General features: G+C 66.4%; 1 protein-coding gene across 1 annotated transcript in view; it reads right to left on the bottom strand.

Moving 5' to 3' along the window:
- The window catches only part of GALNT2 (polypeptide N-acetylgalactosaminyltransferase 2), a 67,561-nt gene that overhangs the window by 25,267 nt on the left and 16,694 nt on the right, over nt 1–25,600 (bottom strand). The window contains exons 2-3 of the mRNA XM_036235556.1: nt 14,960–15,053; nt 3,369–3,522 (exon numbers count right to left, since the gene is read on the bottom strand). Of these exons, the coding sequence (XP_036091449.1) occupies nt 3,369–3,522; nt 14,960–15,053 (248 nt within the window). The remainder of the gene's footprint in view (nt 1–3,368; nt 3,523–14,959; nt 15,054–25,600) is intronic.

Here is a 25,600-nt window from a genome sequence, read left to right as displayed (position 1 = left end):
AAGGCAGCATAACTACGAAGCCGAAGCCAAGCCGGAGGAAGGGGAGGGGTGGGCGGGGCACAGGCAGTTACAAGTGTGGCTCTTAATTCAAACCCCGAATGAAAGCAGCAGCCAAACTGAGTGACACACTGAATAAATTCTGGTAGATTCTCAGAACCAAACAGCACCGACATTCAACACGGCATTTCCTGTCGAATGAGTGGGTGAAGAGGTTTTGCAAACGCACCCACCCGAGTCGCCCGTCAGCGCTAGGGACCGTCCCTGCTAAGCAAACAGCAGACGCCACTCAAAAAGCCATTGAAACGAAAGCCACGTTTAAAACGTTCCCTACGTGTTAACGGGCAAAAGAACCGCCGAGCAGCACCCGCGGCGCACGCCGCTTACGCACGACCCCGAGCGTCGGGCATCAGAGGGGCCCAGAGACACATCCGGGCACGCGGAGGGCCCCCTGCCTGCGGGCCCCGTGGGTGACGGCCAGCGCCTTCCCCTTCCGGGGAGCCTGCTCCCGTGGTGCTCGGCACACTGGATCCCATCTGAACGCTACAGTCGAAAGAAATGGAGAAGCCGGGCGGGACCAGGCGTCTCTGTCCCGTGCGGATGAGGCGCGAGCCGGGGACAGCGGGAGACGAAGCCACAGTGTGCGCGGGACGCGGCTTCCCCACACTGGACCCTGCCGGCCCAGGCAGCGTTGTCACCAGACCACCCAGGGCGGCCGGGTCGGAGTCCCCGCAGGGTGACACCGCCGCGGCCCAGCCTCCAAGGCGCGGTCACCGCAGCGCCAGCCCAGGGAGACGCAGAGCTGCGCGTCCGGGGAGCGGTGAACGGGCGGTCAGCCAGGGTCACTGCCGCCCCAGAGGCCTCCGGGAGACGGAATCGGCTGGGACGACCCCGGGGGTCTGCGCTGCCCTCCCCACCCGCCCCGTGCCTGTCCCACGTGCGGGCCCCCTCTGCGTGACCTGCAGATGCCACACGGCAGCGCTGACTGTGGCCTGCAGGCTGCACGGCGGCCCCGGCCGCAGGCGCCTCGCCCGGGGAGGGCACCGTGGCCCTCGCCCAGCCCCGGCCCGGCCCGGCCGCAAGTCTGGCCCCCTTTCCTAGCAGGTTTATCTTTTTTAAGATCCCACATTCAAGTGAAACACGCAGCCTTTGTCCCCGTCTGGCGCGGCCGCCCACGCGGCTGCAGACGGCGGGGCGCCCGCCCTCCCGGGGGCTGCGCGGCGTCTGGGGGCGACTGCGTCCTCATCACGCGTCTGCGTCTGGCCGAGGAGACAGCGGCGTGGACGTGCGGGCAGCTGAGTGACCGTGCCCCTTCTCGACGTCCTGGTGTCATGTCCTTCCGACGAACACCCAGGGGCGGGCCTGCCAGGCCGGAGGCGGACCCGCTCCCGTGTCCCTGCGGAGCCCGCGCACAGCGTCCCGCGGGGCTGCCCGCCACGTCCCGCCGGCTCGCGACGCCTCTCGCCTCTGCGGCGACAGCCCCCGACGGCGGTGCGGGGACACCTCATCGCGGCTGTGAGCTGCATTCCCCTGACCGGTGCGAACACCTTTCCACGCACCTGTTGGCCATTTCTACGTCTCCTTTGGAAAATGATTGTTCAGGTCCTTTGCCCGTTCCCAGCTGAATTACTTTTTAAAACTGAAGTGTGGAGTCCCCGAGGCACTTTGGCGATGACGCCCCCGTCGGGCGCATGAGCCACGAGCATCTCGCCCCGCCCCGCGGGCTGCCGGTCCACTCTGCCGAGCCGGCCACCCGCTCCGCGCCGGGCCGCGGCCTCCGCCTTCTCCCAGGCTCGTGGCCCGACCGGTCGCCGCGCTGCCCGCCCCCTCCCCCTCCGCCCAGCGGCGCAGGTGCGTGAGGGCGGAGGTTCTCGGAGGTTCTCGGACTCGGTTTGTTCGCCGCTGTTTCCCCAGCGACCAGGAAGCCTGCAGACGCGTGCGGACAGGCGCGGGAGCCGGTGGGCGCGGAGAGACGCCGCCGCGGCGGAAACCGCGGCCCCGGTGCCGCCCGCATCCCCGCCGCCTCCTGCTCTCAGCAGGCCGGACCCCCGGGAGACGGGGTTTCCTCCCTTCTCTCTGTCGGACGGAAGCAGCCGCGGCTGACTCGACAGTCAGGACGCGCGTTGGGCTGAAAGTCCGTACTCTCAGCTCGCGGAGGGACAGGCGGCTCCGGCCCTCGCAGGCCCAGCACGCCCGGCGCCCGGAGCCGGCCGGCCACACGGCGAGCGGGTCGTGTGGCGCGGGAACGGGCGACGGAAACCAGGGCCAAACGGCGAGACGGCGGAAACGCGCTCACACCGTCCCCCCGTTTCCTGACACACGCGAAACCCTTCCACGAGCGCGTGCCCTGTCGGCAGGACCGCGGCGCCCTCGCTCACGCGGTGGCGTGCGGCTCGCGACGCCCCTTCCTGAGAGCCACGCCCAACGGCACGTGCGAGACGGCCGGGCAGGGCCTCGAACGCGCCGTGCACGGGAAGCCCGCGTGCAGCCGCTACCCCGACCTCGGTCTGGGAGGGGCAGAGCCGTGAGCAGGGCTGCCGGCTGCACCCCTCCGGGGGTCAGACTGCCCACGCCCCAGGGTGCTCTGCGCCGTGCTCCCCGTCACCCCCACCGGCCAGTGCAGACGAGACTCGCGGCTGGAGTCCCGGGACCCCAGCACCGCGTCTGAGTCACAGCGGCCAGTGAGCCTCGCTCCGCGACGTGGAGGCGAGTGACTGAGGTAACCGGGGGGCAGGAGCCCCACCAAGCACCCAGGAGCCCAGCTGCTCTGCTAACGTACCCCGATTTTTAACCCCCTGAAACGAGATGGAGGCTCCAGGGAGCCCGGTGCGCCCCGCCTCCCGAGGACCCTCCCGGCAAGCGGTGTGCGGGGCGGGGTCCCCGTCCCCCACAGGTGCTGACGGCACACGCGGAACCCGTGGGCGCCCGGGCTGAGCCCGACGCCCGGCGCCGCCGCCCCACGGGTCCCGGGTCCGCGAGGACCGGGCCTCGGACACGCTGGCACGGCATCACCGCCCGTCCCGTCCCATCCGCTCCACGGGCCGTCCACCCCGGACGCCCCGTCCTCCGCGTCGTCCCTGACGCCCGAGCGCAGCGGCCCCGTGAGCGGGAACGCAGCGTCTCCTCCTCCCCGTGAAGCTGTGAACGACGGAAAATCCCGCTTTTCTGTGAGCGGACGTCAGTAAGGCCACGGGGTCCGCCCCACGGCCTCCTTCCGCCAGTCCCCGTTCTCCGGGCACCCGCGGGGCGTCTGGAAGATCAGGCCGCGTCCCAGAGGGCGCCCCGCTTCCCGGAGGGAGGCCCCGCCGCCCCAGCCTCCTCCGCTCGGCCGAGTCCCACCCCGCCCACGCCCCGGGCCGCGGGGCACTCACTGGTCGTGCCGCGTGTCCGGCACGGCCCGGTCCATGCGCAGCTTGTCGCTCTCCACCTGGTTGAACTTGTTGCGGGCGTAGGGGTCCTGCCCCGCGCGGACCATCGTCCCCGCGATGTACGCGTCCTGGTCGAAGTCCCGCCAGCGCACCTTCCCTGGAAGGAACAGAGAGGAGGGGTGAGCGGGGGGCGAGGGTGGGCGCGGGGTGCGCACGACGCCAGCGAGGCCGGGGCCGCCGCCCCCCGCACTTCCCCGACGCGCGGGCGGAGAGTGTCCGCCTGCCCCGCGGCCCCACGGATCACGCAGGACACACGAGCTGCAGCTCAGACGCGGAGACGACGCTCAGGTCATGCGCGAGGCTCCCGTCGTGCAACCCCCGGTGACACGAAGGTAAACATTTACCCAAAAATGACCCCCCAAAGGACAGGACACCGGAACGCCCCTCCGTGGGGCCTGCCCACGCAGGGCACACACGCAGCCTGGAGCACACGCAGCCCGGCACACGCAGCCCGGCACACGCAGCCCGGCACACTCGCAGCCTGGCATACACGTATCCAGGCACACACGCCCTGACACACACAGCCTGGCGCCCACTCATCCGAGCACACTCACGTCCTTTCACAGGGCGTGGAGCTGAGGGCCCGGCCCGTCCACACGCACGTCGGCCCTGACTCGGTCGAGCAGCCACCACCTGTCCCGACTCCTCGACGCCAAGCAGAGTCCTCTAAACGCGACCAGGACGCTTCCCTTGGGGCCGGGGCCCGCAGGCCTGGGAGGGCGGCTGCACACGGGTCTACGACCGGCCCCGCCGGACACCGGACACCTGTCACCAGGTCGCAGACACGTCGCCACGTGGCTGGCCGGCCGCTCCGGCGGCAGGGAAAGCGACCATCCGAAGGCCCATCCGCTGCTCGCGGCCTCCGACCTGCTGGTCAAACCCCAGCTCATCGCCCATCGCATCACGCTGGTCGCCACGGCAATGACGCTGCGGCCACAGGGGTCCAGCCCCCCGACCCGCGCGCCGCCTGACCTCCACGTCCCAAGCCCGCCACAGCAACACGAGACAGACTTCTCCACGCCCCGCCGCCCTGCCTCCCCCCACGTCCTCCGGGGCAGCGAAGGCAACACCGGCCACCTGGGCCCCGGACCGAGGCCCCCGGCCACACGACTCGGGAGCCTCCTCCAGCCCCGCCGGCCGTGGAGGTGCCCGATGGCCGGGCCGGCCCCACTGCAAGGCGGAGCCGCGCCCTCGCCAGAGTCCCACGGGGCCATGGGCCACAGAGGCGCCCGAGGGCCGGGCCGGCCCCACCCCCACCGCAGGGTGGAGCGGCGCCCTCCCCGTGAACCTTCGGGCAGCCTTGTGCCTGTCTGAGCCACCCGCTTCTCCCCGGGGCACCGGGCAGGTCAGCGGTGGCCATGGGGTCCCTGACCGGCTCCTGGCCCCTGATGCCTGCCCTGGGACAGAGCTGGACCCCACGCCGGGGGCGGTGGGGGGGGCGGGGGGGGGCGGGAGGGGGCGGGGGGCAGGGCCTGGGGCCGGAACTGCGAGGACCGCCCCTGCCACGCCCACCTGCCGGTCCCCGCCCCCCGATGTGCCACTTGCCCCTCCCTGCGGGCCGCAGCCACAGCTGTCCCCGGCGACCGCCCCGCCCCCGACTCGCCTGGCAAACCTGTCCACCGCGGCTCCCTCCGCGCACTGCCGAGCTTCCGGAACACGCTTCTGCAATTCGATACCCCCTCTGACCCTGTTTGCCCGTCCTGTCGCTCTTCCCTCCTGGCTGAGTTTTGGGGTCCTACCCCCCATCTCACAGACTGAACGACAGCACACGGTCCCTTGGGCAGGAGACCAGCGGGCGGCCAGAGCCACACACGGTCCACAGCGGCTGCAGGGAGCCGCGGGCAGCACAGGCGACCGGTGGGGTCAGGGCTCGTGCCAGCTCCCACGGGGTCCCACGCGCCGCGCAGGGCCGTGTCCGGCAGGAAGCGCGTCTGGGCCCCCAACAGCCAACCGCGAACGCTCTTTCGGAGCAACGCTTTTAGACTCAGGTCTGCTTACACTTGGACGACTCGTGCCGTCAAATCTAATTTAAAATAATGCATTTCCAAACAATGCCATCTCTTTCTTAAAACTTTTGTGTTTACCAAATCTCATGTTTAAAGAAACGACGTAAAGCTAAGAAAATGAACCTTCAAAGGGCCAACACCACAAGACACAGGGCCACCAGGCGCCCACGGACCCACGCGGTGCCCGGTGCCTGGGGACTGTCACCCGGGGGGCCGGCATTCCAGGGGAGCCACTGCGCCTCTGCCGTGCGGGGCCCACGGGGCTGGGCGGCCGGAGGCCCGAGACCCCACGCCGGCCCCACTACTGGGCTGCAGGTCTGCACTGGGGGCCCCTTCGGGGCTCCCCACCCCCGAGAGGACACGTAACAGACTCGTCAACCGAGCAGCCTCGCCAGGGAGAGCAGCCAGGGAGCGAAACAATATGTTTAAATCAAAGGACGAAGCTCTCGGGTTTGTTTCAGCCTCCCGGTCGACCCCCGCCTGAGTGTGATTTCATTGTGCTTCAAAGAAAGGTGCCCTAACATTCCCGCTCTGCAAGGTCGTAGGCCGCACGCGGAAGGGAAGGCCAGGGCCACAAACGGGAACCTCTACTTAAGTGACAAAGACGAGGACAACACCCCGTTATTTGTCACTGGATACCTGGCGAGACGGGAAACCTGTGCACCCGTGGGAAGCCGTCCCCAGAAATGAGGACTGCCACACGATCTACTCTTACGGCTGAAAAAAACAGGGAATTCATGAAGTAGTTAAAAGCTACGTAAGAGAAAGCAAAAATAAAATCAGATGTTATAAACACTCTTGATTTATTTAAAATGGACGCGTCACTGTCATTAAAAACGCCACAGGAGATGTGTGCAGCCATGAAAAGGGGCGTCTGTCCCCCCGAGAAGCACGTCAAGCACAGCGTGGCACGGTGTCTGTGCGGGCGGGGGGCGCGGGCGCCTGTCAGAGCCGCCTGGGGAGGGAGGCGACGGGCCCTGCGTGCGGGGGGCGGGGCACGGGGGGGCGCGGGGTGCTGGTGCGGGGGAGGGGTGCCCGCGCTGCTCTTCGCGGCTAAGCCCCCCCCCGGGTCCCCAGCAGCGACACTCCCCGGTGGACTCTCGGGCGTTTCCTGCAAGAATCCATGCAAAGACTGGACTTTGAACCGAGGACCTGTGGGCAGAGAGGACGAGGCGCCAGCTCCCGAGGGGGCGGTGCCGGCCCCCGGTCACGTGGCGAGCACCCAGACGGGAGGGACAGGCGGTGCGAGAGCCACGGCGGTGACGCGGGGGCCGGCATGACGTGTGGGCGCGACTCTCTTGCTGTTGCTCATCGGAGCTTAACTTCTCTACAATAAACACATCGCTTGCTTTTAAAAAGACGACTCCCTAAGGACACTTGGGGCCGCTCGTTTTCCTGACGACAGCTCTGTGCAGCCCGGCCTCGGGCCTGGGGCCCCAGGCGGCCACACAGGGGGGCTGCCCAGACGGCGTGGCCGGCCGGGGACACGGCGTGCAGGGACACAGTGAGGTGCTCGGCCTTGAGAAGGAAGGACGTTCCGATACCTCGCGGGTGAGCCCGAGGACAGGATGCTGAGTGAGCAGCCAGCTGCGGAGGGGCAGCTGCCGTGGTGTCCCTGACGTGACGTCCCCAGGAGCCCGAGGCGCAGGCAGCGCGCAGGAGGGCAGCAGCCCGGGCGGGGGGGGGGGGTGTTTAGGGGTGTTTAGTGGGGACGGGGGCAGCCTGGGAAGCCAGAAGGTTCTGGGGTGGCGGAGCCGGTGTGGGGTCACGGGACGGGACTCCGCTCGCAGCGCCTGGCTGGACGGCAGCGAGGTGGTCGGGCAGGGGACAGGACGAGGAGCCGGGGGGACGGAGGGCCGGACGGCAGGGCAGGGGCCTCAGAGCTGGGCAGGTGTCTGTCTAGAGAGGGCTGCAGAACTGCAGATGGCCCCGATGGTGCCAGCCACACATGACTGGGGACAGGGCTGAGACCCGACAGGCCACGTCCCCGTCCTCGAGCCCCGGACTTTCCCTGTCTGGACCTGGGGGGTGTGTGGGGGGGGGCTGGGAGGGGCATGGGGGGCCCCTGACGTCCGGGGCTCCAGCACCTCGTGTCATCCCGACTGCCAGAAAGCAGCAGCCCTGGACAAACACGTCCCACCGAGACAGCTCAGCGGCTGCTCCAAAGCCGGCCGGCCATACTGTCGCCGAGCATGCCGAGCATGGCCAGGAGCCCGTGGCCATCGGCCCCGCCGCGGGCGCTCATGGAGCCTCTGGGTGGCCCGGCCACGTGCCTGTGGCCCCGAGCCGAGCTCCCCACACAGACAGAGCTGGACTGCAGCCTCCAGGTCCCCTCGGCGACAGCCACTCTGCGGACGCACTTGACCGAAGTTCCCGAGTCTACCCCGAACGAGGGTGGGTGGGCCAAGAAGTCCAGTTAAAATGATAACTGGGCTTCTGTGGCCACGGCCGGCCCAGCGGCCGTGGTCTCCCCGGCGGGGCCGCGGGAGGAAGACGGCGGACGTGTCCGAGCACCCTTCCCTGTCCGGCTTGGTGCCACCTCCTCTCACCCAGCTGTCTACACCCCGGCACCGAGAACGCGGGAAGCCGCCGAGCGCCCGAGCGCCCCACTCACCCAGCAGGAAGCGGGCGCACCACAGAATTCTGCCTGTGCCGTCGCTGCTGGAGAAAATGAATTTCTCACCCATAACAAAACAACTTCCGCAGGGAAAGTCAGGCGTACGCTGCTTCAGCGAGAAAACGGTCTTCGACACAGAGAGAGGAAGAGAGCCCCCTGCTGAGAAAAGGGACCCGGGGCCGCGTCGGCCGTCATCGGTGACACCCTGGAAGACAGGGCCATCCGCACGTCCCGGCTTCCCGAGGGGAAAGGCCGGCTGCACGGCACCGCAGGGCGCGAACGCGAAGGCCAGCGCCACGCCGGCCGCTGAGGGTCCGCGCCGAGACGGCCCCTCCCCCTTCCGCCCGAGCCTCAAAAGCCCCCGGAACACTTGGTGCTTTCATCAGGACACGACCCCCAGGGAGCCTCTCGCTCACCGCGGCGCAGCATGCACCGCACGCCTACAATGGCGACGTGCACGTCACCCGCACCGGGACAGTCGCCGCGGCCTGCGTCACGCGGGGGAGGGGGGCCTCCTCGCAGGGCTCCGTGACTCGCGCAGGCGCGAGGGGAGAGGGCAGATCTCACACGCGTGAACACGCGCACACGCAAACACGTGCATGCACACGCACACACACTCAGGTGCACACACATGCAGCCCACACACTCAGGTGCGCACGCACGCACACGCAGGGACACAGGCATGCACGCACACTCAGGTGCACACACGCAAACACAATCAGGTGCACACACGCAAACACAATCAGGTGCACACACACAACACACTCAGGGCACACGCACGCATCCACCCTAAGGTGAGCACGCCCGCCCGCACACACTCAGGTGCAAACGCGCACACTCAGGTGAGGACGCACCCACTCAGGTGAGCACGCACGCCCGCACACACTCAGGGGCACACGCGCACACTCAGGTGAGGACGCACGCTCGCACACTCAGGTGCACACGCACGAACACTCAGGTGCACACACACACACTCAGGTGCGCACGCATGCACACACACTCAAGAGGCACACGCGCACACGCAAGCACACACTCAGAGCCACAGGTGCACACGCAAGCACATGCATGCACGTGCACACGCACGCACACACACTCAGGTGCACACACATGCATGCCCGCACACTCAGCGGCACAGGCACGCACACACACTCAGGAGCACACGCACGCATCCAACCTCAGGTGAGCACGCACGCCCGCACACACTCAGGTGCACACGCATGCACCCACACTCAGGTGAGCATGCACGCCCGCACACACTCAGGTGAGGACGCACGCACGCACACTCAGGTGCACACACACATACTCAGGTGCGCACGCATGCACACACACTTGGGTGCGCCCGCACACACTCAGTTGCACACGCACACGTGCACACTCATGTGCGCCCGCACGCCCGCACACTCAGTTGCACACGCGCACACGGACACTCAGGTGCGCACGCACGCACACTGAGGCACACGCACGCACACACACGGACACTCATGTGCGCCCGCACGCCCGCGCACTCCGGGGCACACGCACACACACACACACTCAGGGGCACACGCACGCACACACACGGACACTCATGTGCGCCCGCACGCCCGCCCACACTCAGGTGCACACGCACACGCGCACACTCAGGTGCGCCCACACGCCCGCACACACTCAGGTGCACACGTGCACTCTCAGGTGAGCACGCACGCACGCACACGCGCCCATGTCCAGTGCAGCGGGGACGGCGCGGCGGGCGCGGATGAGGGGGGCCGGCCTCGCTGCGGAGATGCCTGTCCGACCCAGGGAGAAACAAATACACAAACTCCTGGTCCCATCGAAGCAAAAATTTTGCGAACCAACTTCCAGTTTGCAGCCCAGCGTGTGAGGAGCCTGGGAGTGGCCGCCCCATCCCAACGAGGCCGAACAATCGACGCTTCCTAGATCCCTCGGAGAGGCCAGGTCAGAGGGCAAACTGCTGGCCCAAACCCTGGAGAGACCGACAGGCGACCGCAGAGAATCATGTCGCCCGACGGAGGACCGCAGAGAATCGCAACGCCCGGAGGAGCGGCCTCCACAGGCACCGGCGCGGGGTGCCGACGCCTGGGGGTCACGTGGACAAGCGGGACGTGACGTCTCTAGCGCCCAGTCGCGCGGGACCTGCCCGTGTGAGTTCCACCGCCCGGTTCCCCGGGAGGCTCTCGCGGCGAACCCTGGAGACGGAGCCCCCACCACCGCCAGCAGGGATGGGGACGGGACCCCTGGGACCAGGCCAGAGGCTCTGCCGCCCGGCACAGACACTGCTTTAGCGGCGCCTCAGCTCCCGGGGCTTAGCAGAGCCCGGCCAAGCGGGAGGACGGCGGCGCCCCATCCCAGCCTGTCCTCGTCTGCCACCCAACTCCAGGCGACTCAGCCGCCCTGCCCCACCCGACCGAGCGGGTGAAGAGCGGAGAAGCGTTTCCGAGCCTCCCAGCACAGGGCCCGGGCTCCCTCCCCCACGCTGACCGCCGTGGCAGCGCCTCCTGCCCCGTGCTTCCGATCCGGCTTCCCAGGAACAGTTCCAGGCCGTGCTGGAAGCAAAGCACACAGCAAAGGAGCCGGAGCAGTCTCGACCAGACGCAGGGACGTTGGGAACAGCACGCCAGGGATCGGGACTGGGGTTAACAAGGGACAAAAGTGGCCGACACAGGACACATGGACGACGTGAGCAGAGGGCCGGGCATTCTAGGGACGTCCTGGAACGGAAAGCCTCGTAAGGGACACGAACTGCCTCCGACGGACTCGCCGGCTGACTGCACACGGCAGGCGAAAGAGCCTCTGGGCTTGACATGAAAGCAGAAAGGCCCGAACCGAAAAGCAAACAGAAAAAAGACAAAAAACAAACAGACAGATAACCAAGAACTGCTGGATAACTATGCAACATGTGACACGTGTGTAACGGGAACAGCACATGAACAAGAAAGGCGGAAATAGAAGAAACGTCTGAAGTGGTAGTGACTGGCATTACCTGAGATGGAAGCCACCCCACAGACCAGGCGGCTCAGAGAGCGCCACGCAGGTGCTCAGAGAGCACCTGGCCGCCCGAAATGTACCTAGGCATAGCACGGTCAACCTGCAGAAAATTAATGATAGAGAAAAAAAATCTCGACAGAAAAGACAGGGAACAAACAGCTTTAGAAAAACAAAGACGAGACTCACATCCGACTTCCCCTCAGGAGCCACGCGGGGAAGAAGAGAAAGCCACGAGACATCTGAAGCGTTGGGAGGAAAAACACAGCCAACCTAGAATTCCGTACCCTGTGAAATTCATCCTCAGAAGTGAAGGACGAAAAGACGTTCTCGGAATCCACGAGACGATCCCTGGTAGAACTGCAAGGTAACACAGGGGAAGCCACCACTACAGCTGGAGCCCTCGACCCTCTGTCACAAGGTCGAAGATCGGTAAAGACACAGTTGAACTGGACCCCACCAATCGGCTGGACTTAATGGGCATCTTACACACAACTTCGCCAGGGACAGCGGGGGACACATTCTCCTCAAGCTCACAGGGAACGTTCACCACGAGAAACTACAGTCTCAACCATCAAACGCGCCTGAACAAATTGAAAAGATCAGAAATCATACAATGTCTGCTCTCAGGCTACAATAAATAAAAACGACAGAAAGATGGCGGGAAAATCCCAAAATGTTCGGAGATTAAGCAACATACTTCGAAATAACACAGGAGCCAAAGAACAAATCTCAAAAAAAAAACTTGGAAAAGATTTTGAACTCAGTGAAAATGAAAACACAACTTACCAAAATGTGTGTAATATAGTGAAAGCAGTGATGGGAATGAGAAAAACAGACCCAAAATCGACCACGGAAGCTTCCACCTCGGGAAACCAGGAAAAACAAAAAAGAGCACATGCGATTCAAAGTAAGCGGAAGAAAAGAAGTAACAGAAATTAGAGCAGATATCTAAGAAATACAAAAAAAAAAAAAAAAAGGAAATCAATAGGAAAAAAGATGGTTCTTCGAAAAGATCAATAAAATCTATACGCCTCTGGCCAGGCTAACGGAGAATAAAAGAGAGACATAAATTACAAGTGCCGGAAATGAACTAGGGATTCACCGCAGACCCCGTGGACATAAGGAGGACAGTAAAGGAGCACTAGGGGCATCTCCACGCCTGCGGACGCGACCGCTCGGGCGGACGGACCGACCTCCTGAGAGACACGAGCTGCCAAAATTCAGACAGGAAGAAATGGACGACTTAGGCTGATCGATATCTACTACGGAAACTGGATCGTAATTATTAACCTTCTGAAATGGAAAGCAGTAGGCTCCCTGGGGAATTCTACCAAACACTGAAGGGAGAAATCATAATAATGCTCTGCAATCACTTCCAGAGATAGAGGCAGAGGGAAGCACTTCCTGACTCCTCCTAGGGGGCCGGCATCCCCCTAACAAGGGAAGACAAAGACGTTAAAAGGAAAAAAATGACAAACCAGCATCTCTTACGAATACAGCTGTAAAAATTCTCAATGAAACTTTGGCAAATTGAACCCGACAATGTATAAAGAGAATTATATACCATGACCTAGTAGGAGTTATCCCAGACTTGCAAACTGGGTCAGTCAACTTGTGAAAATCAATTAATGTTATCCATCGCATTAAGATACTAAAGAAGAAAAGTCACATAATCATGTTAACAGATGCAGAAAAAGCATTTGACAAAACCCAACAATCATTAATGACAAAGACTCATCAAGCTGGAAATAGAGGAGAAACTTCTTCGACTTGATACAGAACCCCTGAAAGAAACCCGCAGCTAACAGTTAAACCCCGTGTGTCGGCTGGAGCTGGCACGAGGCACGAGGCCAGGGTGACCCCTCACCTCTCCTTTTCAACATCGCACTAAAGTCCTCGCTAACGCAGGAGGACAAGACAGGTGTGACGCAGACTGGGAAGGAAACGGTAAAACTGCCTTTGTTCGCAGAGGACGTGAAAGTCTATGCAGAAAATCTGAAAGAATCAACCCAAAACTCCTGGAATTAAACAAGGTTGCAGGGTTTAAGGTTAATGTACAAAAGTCAATTGCTTTCCAATAACATGAACAATGAACAAGTGGGTTTTGAAATTAAAAACACAACACTATTTCCATCAGCAACCCCAAAAATGATATACTTAGGTATAAAACTAACAAAATAGGCACCACCTTTATACGAGCAAAACTATAAGACTCTGATAAAAAGTTTACAAAGAACTAAGTAACCGGAGAGGCAGTCTCTGCCCGGAGCCGGGAGGCAGGAAGGCGCAAGGCCGTCGCAGTGGCGGGCCTCGGCAGCTTCGTCTCCAGGTTCCGCACGAGGCCAGTCGAAACCCCAGCAAGTTCCTGCGTGGGGAGCAACGAACTGCTCCGAAAGTGGGTGCGGCAAGGCAAAGAACCCGGAACGGGGGGCGCCTCGTCGGAGGGGAAGCCGGGGCGGGAGGACAGCGCCCCCCGACTTCGAGACTTGACGCGAAGCTGAAGTGAGACCGTGTGATGCTGGGGGGGGACAGACAAACGGGCCCGGGGCGGGGGACAGCGAGCCCACGAGCAGACCGCGCGAGGACGGCGCCCATCTTTGACAAAGGAGCAGAGGCGGTCTCGTCAAGAAACGGCACCGGAAGACCTGGACGGCCACGTGCGAAATAAACTAAAAAACAAGCAAAAAGAGAATCTAGACGGACCTCACGCTCTTCTCAAAAATTAACTCCAAATGGATCCTAGACCTAAATGTGAAACACAGAACTATGAAACCCCGAGCAGACAACACGGGAAGAAAATCTACGTGACCTCGGGTGGTGGGATGGCTTTCGGACACGTCGAAGGCATGACTCGCGGAAGAACTGAGAAAGCCAAACTTCGGCTCTGGGCCAGACACTGGCAAGAGGAGGAGGTGAGGGGCCCCAGGCTAAGGAAATGTCTGCAAACTACATCTGACCAGAAAGCAAGCAACCCGACCCGAAGAGACGCGCAGCAAGACGAACGCACGAAAAGCCGCTCCACGGCCCCTGCCATCAGGGACGTGCGAATTCACACGAGAAACCACTTCGGCCTGTGAGGGTGGCCGAAACCAGGACCACCAGCGACGCCGGGTGCCGGTGAGGACGCGGGGCGCAGCTGGCTCCCGGCGGGGGGCGCACTCGGGCACCGCGCGTCCCGCAGAAACACACGCTCCCGCCTGGCGCCCCGGCAGTCGCTGCCCGTGGGGTGGGGGGAGGGGCGCGGCCGGAGCACGGGGCAGCCCTGGTGACTCGGTGTGACAGCGCGACAGGGCGGCCCCCGCCACCGCGCGCCGGACGCCGTGAGCCGGCCCGACCTGACCAGGCCGCGATGGCCCCGCTCCACGCCGCGTGGGGGCTGTAGCTCTCGTGGGGGGCTGACGGCGGGAGGCGGGGCCTGTGGGGGGCCGGGCCGTGGGATTCTGTGCTTTGGCCTGATTTTGTTGTAAACCTACACCCACTCCAAAAAGTCTTAAAATTTGTTTTGAGCCGACACATAGCATCCTACGTTCTCCATTTCGTTCTATTTTTTCTTTTGACAAATTTTGATCACCTCCTGACAAACTCATTTCACACCCACCGATGGCGCAAAGGAAGCCGGCCAGCCGCTGCCAGCGCCGGGCTCCGGGCCGCGGACTCACTCTGCGCCCCGGGGGGCCCCGCGCACCCCGCGCCCCACCCCAGCCGCTGCCAGCGCCGGGCTCCGGGCCGCGGACTCACTCTGCGCCCCGCCCAGCGCACCCTGCTCTCCACCCCAGCCGCTGCCAGCTCCGGGCCCCGCGGACACGCGCAGCGCCCTGGGGGGCCCCGCGCACCCCGCGCCACGCCCCGGGGGGCCCCGCGCACCCCGCGCCCCGCCCCGTGCCGCGCCGCAGCCGTCGGCCCCGCCCGCCCGCACTGCGCGGTACCTGGAGGCAGCGTCTCCACGTCGCGCGCCTTCTCGTCCCCGTCGCTCTGGTGAGGGTCCTTCTTTTTGATCGGGTTGACGTCGTTCCAGTCCTCCTAGGGGCACAAAGGCACCGCATGAGTGGCCTGGTTCTCCGAGCGACAACCATGGGGACCAACCATGAGTGCTGAGTGACAGGGCGCCGGCACCCCGAACCCGCATCCGGAAGTTCTCAAGGGGCGCAGGCGGCGGGCGGGGGGGGGGGTGGGGGGGGTGGGGGGTGCCCGTCCTGGGGGAGCGTGGCGCGGCTCCGCCTCCCACTCGCGCTTGGCTCTAGGGGGAGGGGTGGTCCGCTGGCTCCCAGGGCTTTGGGGGTCTGCGAGGGTGCGGAAAGCTGACAGGAACGTTTTAAATAAAAGACTTTAACAGTGCTCAAATTAAACCCCCCAAAATCAGGGCAGCCGTCCAGACACATCGGGTGGTTTAAGGGGTCGGGGGACCAGATCTGTTTAACTCCGCCAGACAGCGGTGCAGGGAGGAGTCAGGGAGGGGGCCGTGGAGCCTCCTGGGCTCGCTGTGCCAGGGCCGCCTGGGAGCAGACCTGCCACTCAGGGTTTCGCCTGGAACCGGAATAAGATACAAGCTCCGGCAGAATTTATTCAGCTCATCTGTGCGAACAACTTACTCCAGCAACAGTAAATCAAACTAAGTAACAACTCCATGACCGCAGAGCTAAATATATTTCTCAACCACTTGGAATCTGATTTCTGTGAATAAAATAAGAAAGGTGTCTGCATAAAACCCAAATCAGAAACGCACGCACGCCAGCGTCTGCCCGCCCAGGCCCCGCGCGCCGGGCACCGTCAGGGGCCCCTCCCGAGCAGCTGCTGGCAGGCGGTGGCCCCGCTGAGCCCCGGGGCACGGCGCCAGCTCATCCATGCTGCTCGGCCGCACCCCGCGCGACTGGGACTGCGTGCTGCGCATACGGTGACCCCGGCGACGTCTGGGCTCCTGCAAGAAGGAGGCAGCCCTCGGACTGGGCCGCAGCTGGCGCCCCCCCAAGGCGACTCGGCCTGCCAAGAACCTGCAGCTCTCCGCGGAAGGCGCAGTGACGGCCGGGCCACTGCGCCTGGGCCGAGGCCAGCTCTTCCCTCGGCTGCTCCCGCGGGGCACACGACTCAGCCGGGGTCGCCTCAGGGCCGTCACAGGCGTGAGGGCTGGGGGCGCCCTGGGAGGGTGACCCCGCCGCAGACCGCGGGCTGGTGAGCACAACCGTCCCGCACCGGGGTGGCCCCAGCCCCCGACACAGGGCCTTTCTCAGGCCTTCAAGGGCCCCGAGCGCTGTGACTTGAAGATCCTGCCCCGTGTTGTATCGACCGCATTAAAATGCATCTGGTCCCGATTAACACACTTTGTTGCTGCGCAAAATTCTTCGAAGGCCGTTTAACACTTGGCTTTTGAGGTTACTTGGCTGTAAACAAGCGTTCGGTTTACTGTTGGCGACGATTCCTGCGGCGACCTTGGCGAGCGTGTGGGTGTGAGAAGGTCCGTCCTCCCGGATGCCCTTCCGGTGAGGAGATGCGTGAGCGCGGCGTCCAGCGGCGAGGTGGCCTGTCCCCAATGTCACCGCGTGCGCCTCAGGGAGGCGCCCCTCGCGTCGCGCCCCAGCCGGCCCGGGGCCCTTGGGGCTCATCACTTCTTCCCGCAGGCACCTGACCTGCCTGCTGCACCGGCTGCCGATCAGACCACTTGACCTTGAACTCGAACGCGGTCAAAGCCGCGCCCTGCCGCGGGCCGCGGCCCCCCTTTCCCGCCCGCACGTGCGAGTCAAGGCGGCACCCGCAGCGCCCACCGAGTCACAGCTGCGTCTCTTTTCTCAGAGTAAACGCTCCTTTCTTCCCACGGACAGGGCTGCGCGTCCAGGCGGGACACGCCTTGCCCTCCGCCCTCCCAGCCAAGCAGGCCCACCCTGAAACCGCGGGGGTGAGGGCGAGCCGCCTCCCCAGGGCCCTGCACGGCCGCCGGCGGGGGCACCCCGGGCACCACGCGAGGGCGCGCGCGCCCCACACAGACCGGACATCGCACCCTCCCCCGTCTAGTCCCCCATCTACGACGCGGACCCAGAAGAGAGCAGTTAAGCGACTTGTCCGGAGCACCGGGCGGGTCAGGAGCTCGGTCAGCCCCTTCCGAACCGGGAGAGACGGTGACGGAGAGACGTTGCCCGCGAAGCGCGGGGGGGGGGGAGCAGCCACGGCTGACGTTTCCCGAGAAGCGCGGGGGGGGGGGGGGGGGCGGGGGGCGGCCACGGCCGAGACGTTTCCGAGAAGCCCGGGGGGGGGGGGGGGCGGGGGGGCGGGGGGGGGGCGGCCACGGCTGTGACGTTGCCCGCGGGGGGCGGGGGGCGGGGCGGCCACGGCCGTGACGTTGCCCGCGGGGGGCGGGGGGCGGGGCGGCCACGGCCGTGACGTTGCCCGCGGGGGGCGGGGGGCGGGGCGGCCACGGCCGTGACGTTGCCCGCGGGGGGCGGGGGGCGGGGCGGCCACGGCTGTGACGTTGCCCGCGGGGGGCGGGGGGCGGGGGCGGCCACGGCTGTGCGTCCCAGCGTTCTGGCCGCAGCGCTAACGTCCCCCTCACAAGATGAGAACACCAGGTCCGCAAGGACGGGACGGAGGGCGCGGAGCAGATCGGCCGTGTGTCCAGTGTCGCCCGGGGTCTGACTGGCCCAGCGCCCAGGCTCTGCCCACACGCCCGGCCAGTCGTGGGCCAGACTGGCTGGCCCAGGGCCTGCCAGGGACGTGGAGCAGCCAAAGCCAGCACGCGGAGGTGTCTGGCCCACAGCTGGTTACGCAGCAACTGGGCACGGCCAGCTGAAGTTCACCCTCCCTCTCCCCTTCCCTGATTCAACTCGGTAAATTATAATCGCACCCCGATATCTGTTTCCAGAGGCTGCTTTTCCTGCCCACACCCTGCCTCATCCAGCCACAGCTGGGGAGAAGGTGCTCGCCACAGGAGCTCCGGCTCTGCGGGCAACTTCGGATTCCTTCTCTGGCGCTCACGGCGCGAGGAACCGTGTTTTCTGCCCACGGCGGGGCTGCCGGACTCGACTGAGGCGGCACCGGCAGGTCCGACGCGCACTCGGTTCTCAAAGGCACGCGAACCCCGCACAGCAGCCTCAGAGGTGACGAGGCATCCGCTGCACAGCGGAGACACCGAGGCCGCAGCGGCCCCGGGGGGCCCGGGGGGGGTCCCCTTCCCAGTGCAGACCCCAAGCCCGCGGCTCCGGAGCCCCCGCCCACAGGCGCCGGCTGCTCGGCGGTTCCCCACACGGTGCATGGGCCCCGCCCCTCAAGGTGGAGAATTAACTCTCACTCGGGACGGCTTTTTTTTTTAATGCTGAGTTCCAAGGAGCCTGTTCACCTGCTTGTTCATTTCTCTCCGCAAGCCGAAGATTCACGTGCCCACTGGCTCTGAAACCAGATAGGACCAGCTTCAAAGCCAGGTCCCAGCACTCGCCGGGCAGCCCTCTGACCGCAGCAGCTCGCCCGGGACGCTGGGCTCAGCGAGCACTAGAGACACTGTGCGATGCTCGGGCCACACGCACGGTCAGGCCCTGGGCCTCGCCCAAATGCCGGGGCCGAGCTGGCCCGGCGATCCTGGGCAGCTGCTCACCGAGAGGCCGGCCAGCCGCACGAGGTGGTAAAAACCCGCGAAGCTCACAGAACACGCAAACTCACTTCACCCGCGTCGACACAAGCTTCTGCCGTGGCCGTTCGACCCGGAAGCCCACTGACAAAACCGGTGACGTGGGAGCCCAGGGCGCTTTGATTATGATTTCTAAAGCAATTCCACTGGCCACTCTCACCGCAGGTGCACGCCCTGCACTCTTCCACGAGGGGTCAGGCAGCCGAGGACAAAACAGATGCACAAAGGAATGGGGCGTCGAGGCTGCGGAAACGAAGAACTGCTGTGGCCGGCCGAGCGCTAGCCCCGAACTGCCCAGACACAGGAGTGGAAGGACGACGGGGACGAGGCCCGGGCTGCAACGGCCCTCGGCCGGGCACGGGGGGCGGGGGGTGCGGCGACCTGGACGCGGCCGGGCAGCACCCGGTCCCGTGAGACCGCTGCCGGCCAGACCCTGACGGCTCTGCCCTGACTGCTAGCTGCATCCTCGTGGTCCAACGAAAAAGCCCAAGATACATCAAAATAGGCTGAATGTCTGGTTTCAGAAAATCCTGGATTTGTCAGGGAAGTGCCGGGTTTGAGGGATGGGCCGTGGCGGCTCAGGGGCCGGTGTCTCCCCAGCTCCTGCCCCTCGCGGCCGCTGGGCTCGGCCACGTGACCTGCTTGGGCCGCATCCTGAAAGCGAGGCGCCCTTTGGCCAACGTGACTCGGGGTGGAGGGGCTGCTGCCCCACAGGCGCCAGGGGCCCCGCTCACTCGCGAACGCCCGTTTGCGCGTCCACCGCGCTCCAGGCCCTGGGCCGGGCGGAAATGCAGAGAGCACGGGCGCGGGCAGAGGCCCAGAGACGTGGCTCGCTCGGGCCGCCGCGCGGCCTCAGGCCTCGCCTGCGGGACGGGAACGAGGTGACGGCCACCGCGTGGGGTTCCTGCCGGCTCCCGGCACAGAGGCCGATGCCGACCACATGTCCCACAGCAGCGCGTCACCGACGCTGGCCTCTGGCACTGCCGGCGTCACTCGGCCGTGACGGGGCCGTCGGGGGGCTGAGGGCTAACGAGGAGGCGTCCTAAGCAGAGAGCCTCGGGCCCGGGCCAGGGGGACGCGTCAGGGGGCGGGGGCTCCCGGACTGACAGCAGCCCCACAGGGCTGACGGCCCCCAACGCGGCGGCGCCCAGGCCGACGGCGGGGACGGAGCGCCCGGCTGCGGGGGCAGAGGCCCCACGCTGCCCTCTGGGCCGACTGGCCTTCGCCTGGCTCCAGGTGAGACACCCCACTGCACCCCACGACCAGGCCGAGCACCCCCAGCCTCCCCGCAGACTCGGTGTGGCCCTCACGCCGGCCTGGCCAACCCCAGAGCAGGGGGCCCCCGAGCAAAGCCTGGCCCACGCGGTCCCAAACCAGACCTCGGTCTTAGATGTTTGCTTCAGACCCGACCGAAATGCAAAGCAGGATCCCAACACAGACACGAGGCGCGGGGGAGACTCCTGCCGGCCCGTCTCACGGCGAGGGTCAGCTTCCCCGAGGTCGTGCCTGGGGACTCGAGGGGCCTCAACTGTCGGAGGGGAGCCCCAGGAGGGCGCGGCGTGCGGTCAGGTGCGCGGGGTCCTCGCGCGCACGCTGGCGGGGGCGGCAGTGGCCGGGGCAGGAGGGGCGCAGCCGGGCGGGGCGAAGGCGGTTTCCACTCGGAGGCCAAAGCGAACGAAGCCTCACGGATCCTGTCCCTGGATGACTGTCCCACGGTGGGGTGGCCGGGCGGGCGGGACCGTGCGTGTGCCCGCTGCGTCCGGGCCGGCGACGTCGCCCCACGCAGCCACGCGGGGCCGGCGGCTCTGCAGCCTCGGCGGCACCTGCCGCCGCCGCCGCCCTGGGTGCTGAGGTCGTTCTGCAGGTGTCCCGGGACGTGACGCGGCTTTATCTGCTACGACTGTGCTTACAGGCCGGGTGTGCTCGGTGGCCGGTGAATGCTCACCGCAGCTCCACACACCTGCTCCCGGGACCCCGCTGCTGCTCGGAGACACCCGAGGTGGCCCCGGGGCCAGGGCCAGGTGCCCGCGAAGCCCACGGCCACGCGTACCCCCTGCCTCAGCCCTCCGCGGGCTCCCCACACCCTGCTAGGCCCTGGCTCAGAGTTCACCTCCTGGGGGACGGTTTCCCTCGATCGCAACGGAACAAAGTCCCGACCGACCTTGGCTCATGTTGTCCTTGATCGATCCGCTGGATGCTGATCTCTAATTACAGAACCGAAGTGTTCTCAAAATAACTCACGCTTCCCGTCTGCCAAGAAGGACGCCGCGCGCCGTGGGGCCGGAGGGCCTGCCTCCCAAGCTCTTCTCTCAGGGTCCCATTTCAGGCCCGGACTTGAAGGGATCAGGACCTGCAGAAAGCGCTCTGGCGCACGGGGAGAGGCAGGCTACGACAACGGGCCCCTCGCTTGCACGCCTCGGCCCGGAGGGCCACACGGCGCCACCAAGCCACAGCCTGCAGGTCACGGCCTGCCCTACCGGGCGCTCGGAAAAGTAAGGCACTTCAGTTCCAGGAAATTCAGTAGGTTAAAGGTCAAGGTCAACCCCCCCCCCAAAAACAAAAATTATCACAGAGGAAGTATCACTCCAAGGAAACGAACACTAACGACAAAAGAAACACAGGAGCTCGAGTTCACCAGCCAGCTAACGTCCTCCGAGGGACCAGGACGCTGTCCTAAGATGGCAACGCACACCAGGGGTAAAGCCAGCGTCGGGCCCTGAAGAACCCAGCAGCCCGCGGCCACGGACCTGGGCGCTGCGGGCAGCGGCCGCACACGGAGCCCGGCGGGCACGCGCTCGTCCTCGCGACGCGCCCTTCGTCCCCGAGGCTCAGGCACCAGGTCCTTCCCCCCCGCACGCGGCCGCTCCCTCGGCAACGCCAGCTCCTCTGTCCCCACCCGAGGGTGGCAGGTGGCCCGGACGCGAAGGCCCATTTGCTGTCCCAGTCGGCGTTCCGGAGCAACGACCCCCACGCACACCCCCACCCCGCAAGGAAACGCCCGCGCACACCCCCACGCCGCCCGGGACGCTGGCCTCCCCGCCCCACCGCCGCGCCCGTGGGTCCTGCCCCCTCGGCCCCCACACCTGTCCTCAGGCCCGGGCTCCTGGTCTCACCTGCCTGGGGCTGATAATCTCTTTCTGCAAAAATGATCTTCAAATCACAGGAGCTTCAGTCCCGAGGTCTGGCCCTGCCCTGTCCCCAGCCCGCGGGTGACACCGTGTGTGGCCGTGACCCCTCCGCCCGCACCCCCCCGCACGGCTGGGGGACCCAGCCAGGTGCTGTACCCCGCGTGCCGAGGCTGGCTTTCTCTGTGTCGCATTCTGAAGGGATAGAGTGCCCGGCGGGGTCACGTTGCAGTGACCGTTTACGGGCGGGGCGCGGAGCGGGGCCGACTCGGTGGCGGAGAGAGGCCGGCCCCGGGGACCAGAGCCGCCTGGACGAGGGCCGCCCCGCCCGCGTGGCTCCCAGCGCCCTCGGGCAGACAGCGGGTGACCCCTCGGATTCCGGCTCCACCCTGTGGGGCAAGGGACGCTCTCCGACAGCAGGGGGCGGCGCCACAGTGCACGCCCAGCCTGGGGCGCCGCCTCGGGGGCCGAGCGGGCCCCGGTGCCCGGAAAGCAGCCCCTGCCAACCGGGGCCGCCTGCGAAGCCCCTCAACGTCAGAGACAAGTCCGGGTGGCTCAGCGCCCACACCGCCAGGGAGCCCGGGCCCGCGTGCCGAACGTCCACACGGGACACGAGCCCGCCAGCGGGGAAGGCCACGCGTCACACGTCCGCGCACGGCGCACGGCAGGGGCCGTGGTGTGACAGGGACGGGACAGGCGGTGTCCCGCTGCACAGGCGTGGCCTTGGACCGCGCCCCACAGAAGCCGCGGCCCCCGGGGTCACTCGACCAGAGTGTCCCGCTGCACAGGCGTGGCCTCGGACCGCGCCCCACAGAAGCCGCGGCCCCCGGGGTCACTCGACCAGAGTGTCCTGCTGCACAGGCGTGGCCTCGGACCGCGCCCCACAGAAGCCGCGGCCCCCGGGGTCACTCGGCCGGACGAGTCGGTCCCCGGACCGAGGGGGAGGGGGATGCCCAAGCCTGTAGCACGGACCCCGGGGGCGGGCGGCCCACACAGCTCCCTGCGACGCCCCGAGGGGCCCGGGCATCGGCGGCCGCTGGGAGCATCCGGTCCCTCCAGCCGCGACGCAGGAAGGGCCCGCGTGAGGACGGGCGCCGGGGGGCCGCCGGGCCGGGGTGCCTCTCACAGGAGCAGGGCGCAGGGCCCCGAGACCCTGACACGGGAAGCGGGGCGGGGCGGGCACCCCGAGGAGCGGCGGCCTCAGGCGAACCCGGGGCTCCCGGGACCTGGCTCCGACGGCCGGTGACGCCGACGCTGCCCCGTGCAGAAGCAGCAGGGCCCGCTCTGGCCCCCGCGACGTGCGCACGTGCTCCCTGCGAGGTCGCGAGAGAAGGGACCAGTGCTCGCCGCGTCAGAGCCCGAGCCCTCTACCTGACGGCCTCGATGTCAGTCAAATCTGGCCGCGCGAACGCCCTGGTGCGAAAGATGTTTTCAGCAAAGCGAAACCCTCACGACCCACGGCCGAGCCCGGCCACGAAACGCCAGAGCAGGAGGTTCCCGGGGTGAGCGTCTTAGTCGCCGCGTGTACCAGGGCGTCCCGCAGGCCGACGCGGCGCCACAGCCCAGCAGCCCGGCCGCGCGGCCCGCACCAGCCCCCCCCCCCGGCCGGCGGCTGCAGGCTCAGCCTGTCCCTCTGCGCGGCTCAGCCTGTCCCTCTGCGCGGCCCCTGCCCCCCTCCTTCCTGGGCCCGTGCCGGGGCCGTCCGCCTCTCCTGCGCGATGCTGTCCTGCCCCGGGAACCAGCCCCGGGGCACGTGGGGTGGGGGACGTGTGCGGGCGGCCGGGAGGCAGGCGGGCGGCCGCTGTGGGGGCGGCCCGGTCGGAGCGGAAGCGCACGGCGCCCGGAGCCGGAGGCAGAAGCCAGGGGCGCGGGCGCCACGCTCGACTCAGGAGACAGTGGGAGCCGCCGAGGCCCCCGCCAGCCCCGTGCCCAGGGAATCGGGGTCGGCCCACACAGCGGGATGCGGCCCTGGGAGGGAGGGACAGCCGGACGCGGCTGCACCGCGGTGGACCCGGGGGACACGCGGAGTGGAGCCCGCCAGAGGGGCCGACGGACGTTCCACCCGCAGGGACGGAGAGCGGGGGCGGGGGGCAGGGGCAGGGGAGGGCGAGTCGATGGGACGGGGTGTCCGTTTGGGACGGCGAAACAGTCCCGGAGTGCGCGGTGCCGCTCAGCCGTGCGCCTGCAGGAGGCTGGGCGTGCGTGCGTGTGCGAGTGTGTGGCTGGGCGTGCGTGTGTGCATGCGTGGGGGCACGTGTGTGCACACGTGCATGCATGTGTGCGTGCGTGTGTGCGTGCATGGGGTGTGTGAGTGTGTGCACACGTGCGTGCGTGCGTGTGCAGGTGTGTGTGCGTGCATGGGGTGTGTGAGTGTGTGCACACGTGCGTGCGTGTGGGTGTGTGCGTGTGCATTTTACAATTAGACACATTTTTTAAAGCGCGTCTGACTCAGGGCCCGCGGCTGTGCCGTGATGAGTCTCCTCTTCAGCTGTGACCTTCGGACTCCGTGACACACTGTGGACAGATGTTGCTAACGTCGCCCAAACCAACCAGCCCCTGCTGCCGTCCCGTGCGGTGACCTCCACGGCCACTCACACCCCCAAACCCCAGACCACCCAGGACGCTTTCGAGAATCTTTACGTGGCATTTGTTCCAAAACACACACATCTGCAGGCAGTGCGGACACTTCTCCACAGTGGAGAAACGAGGATTTAGCTCTTTCGAACCACGGCGACCCCAGAAAGCAGAAGCCTCACGGCTTCTTCCCCTCAGGCCGTCTCTTGGTGATCAGGACCTGTGAATGCTGTAAAGCCTGGGGAAGCGGGTGTCTCCAGGCACACAGTGGAGGCGGCCCCCTGACTCCGGAGAGCTGAGTGGCTTAGACGACTCATGTGCCAGGAGGCACACAAGCCTCTCCCCGAGGGGAGGGGAGGGGGCTTCGCCGAGGAGAGACGTCTAAACAGAGACGGGGGGCGGGCGGGCGGGCGAGCGACAGGCCTCCTGCTCGGGACATCCGGCCTGGGGGACAGTTTCCTGGTACTGCCCACACGAGTCTCACAAGGCTGTTTCTACGGCAACAGGCAGCAGCCTCGAGGAAGTCACAGGCCTCTGTCTGCCCCCGACCGCGTCCACCTGCCCTGCTGGCCAGCCCGTGGCCGTGAGGAGGCAGAGCCAGCAGTAGCGGCGGAGGAAGAGGACACAGACCTCGGCCAAAGCTCCCGGCTGCCCACCACCCATCCGCATGCCACCCGCCAACGACCGTCTCTCCGGTAACGCCTGGCTGTCCCCCAAAACACGATGAGAGGGCTGGCAGGGGTAAGCCATCCCCACCCCCCCCAGACCCGGCCCCCGGACCCTCCTCCGCGCCTCCCCACCCCCCCCCAGGACTCGGGGAAGGGGGCCTGGCAGAGAGCAGCCCCCCGGGGGGCGGTGGTGGCAGATGGCTGGGAGCAGGAACAGGGCGGGAGGCCGGCTCGGCCTCTCGGCCTGGGCTGTCACCGGACCCGAAGGCGCGGGACAGATGCACACTCATGGCCCCCCGAGACGACGAAGCCCCCACCCCAGGCGCAGAGAGACAGAGGGCAGCAGACTGTTCTCATCACGACCCAAGGCAAACGCGTCACAGACAACAAGCAATCTCAGAGAGTGACAACGCGGGTCCCCGTGAGTCACCGTGGGGTCCCACCGCACCCCTCGTCCACGCACTGGCGACTGGCGGGCTCAGGACGGCGCCCCCTCCCCCGGGAAAGCTCGCGCGGCCCCTGCCCCCCACCGCCTGCCCGCAGTGGCACCTCCTCCCGTCCCCGGCCCTGGGCCGGCGGGCGGCTCTGGGACCC

This window comes from Rousettus aegyptiacus, unplaced genomic scaffold (genome assembly GCF_014176215.1).
Source record: "Rousettus aegyptiacus isolate mRouAeg1 unplaced genomic scaffold, mRouAeg1.p scaffold_m13_p_18, whole genome shotgun sequence".
Lineage (NCBI taxonomy): Eukaryota > Metazoa > Chordata > Mammalia > Chiroptera > Pteropodidae > Rousettus > Rousettus aegyptiacus.
This window is presented reverse-complemented; position numbering and strand designations above follow the sequence as displayed.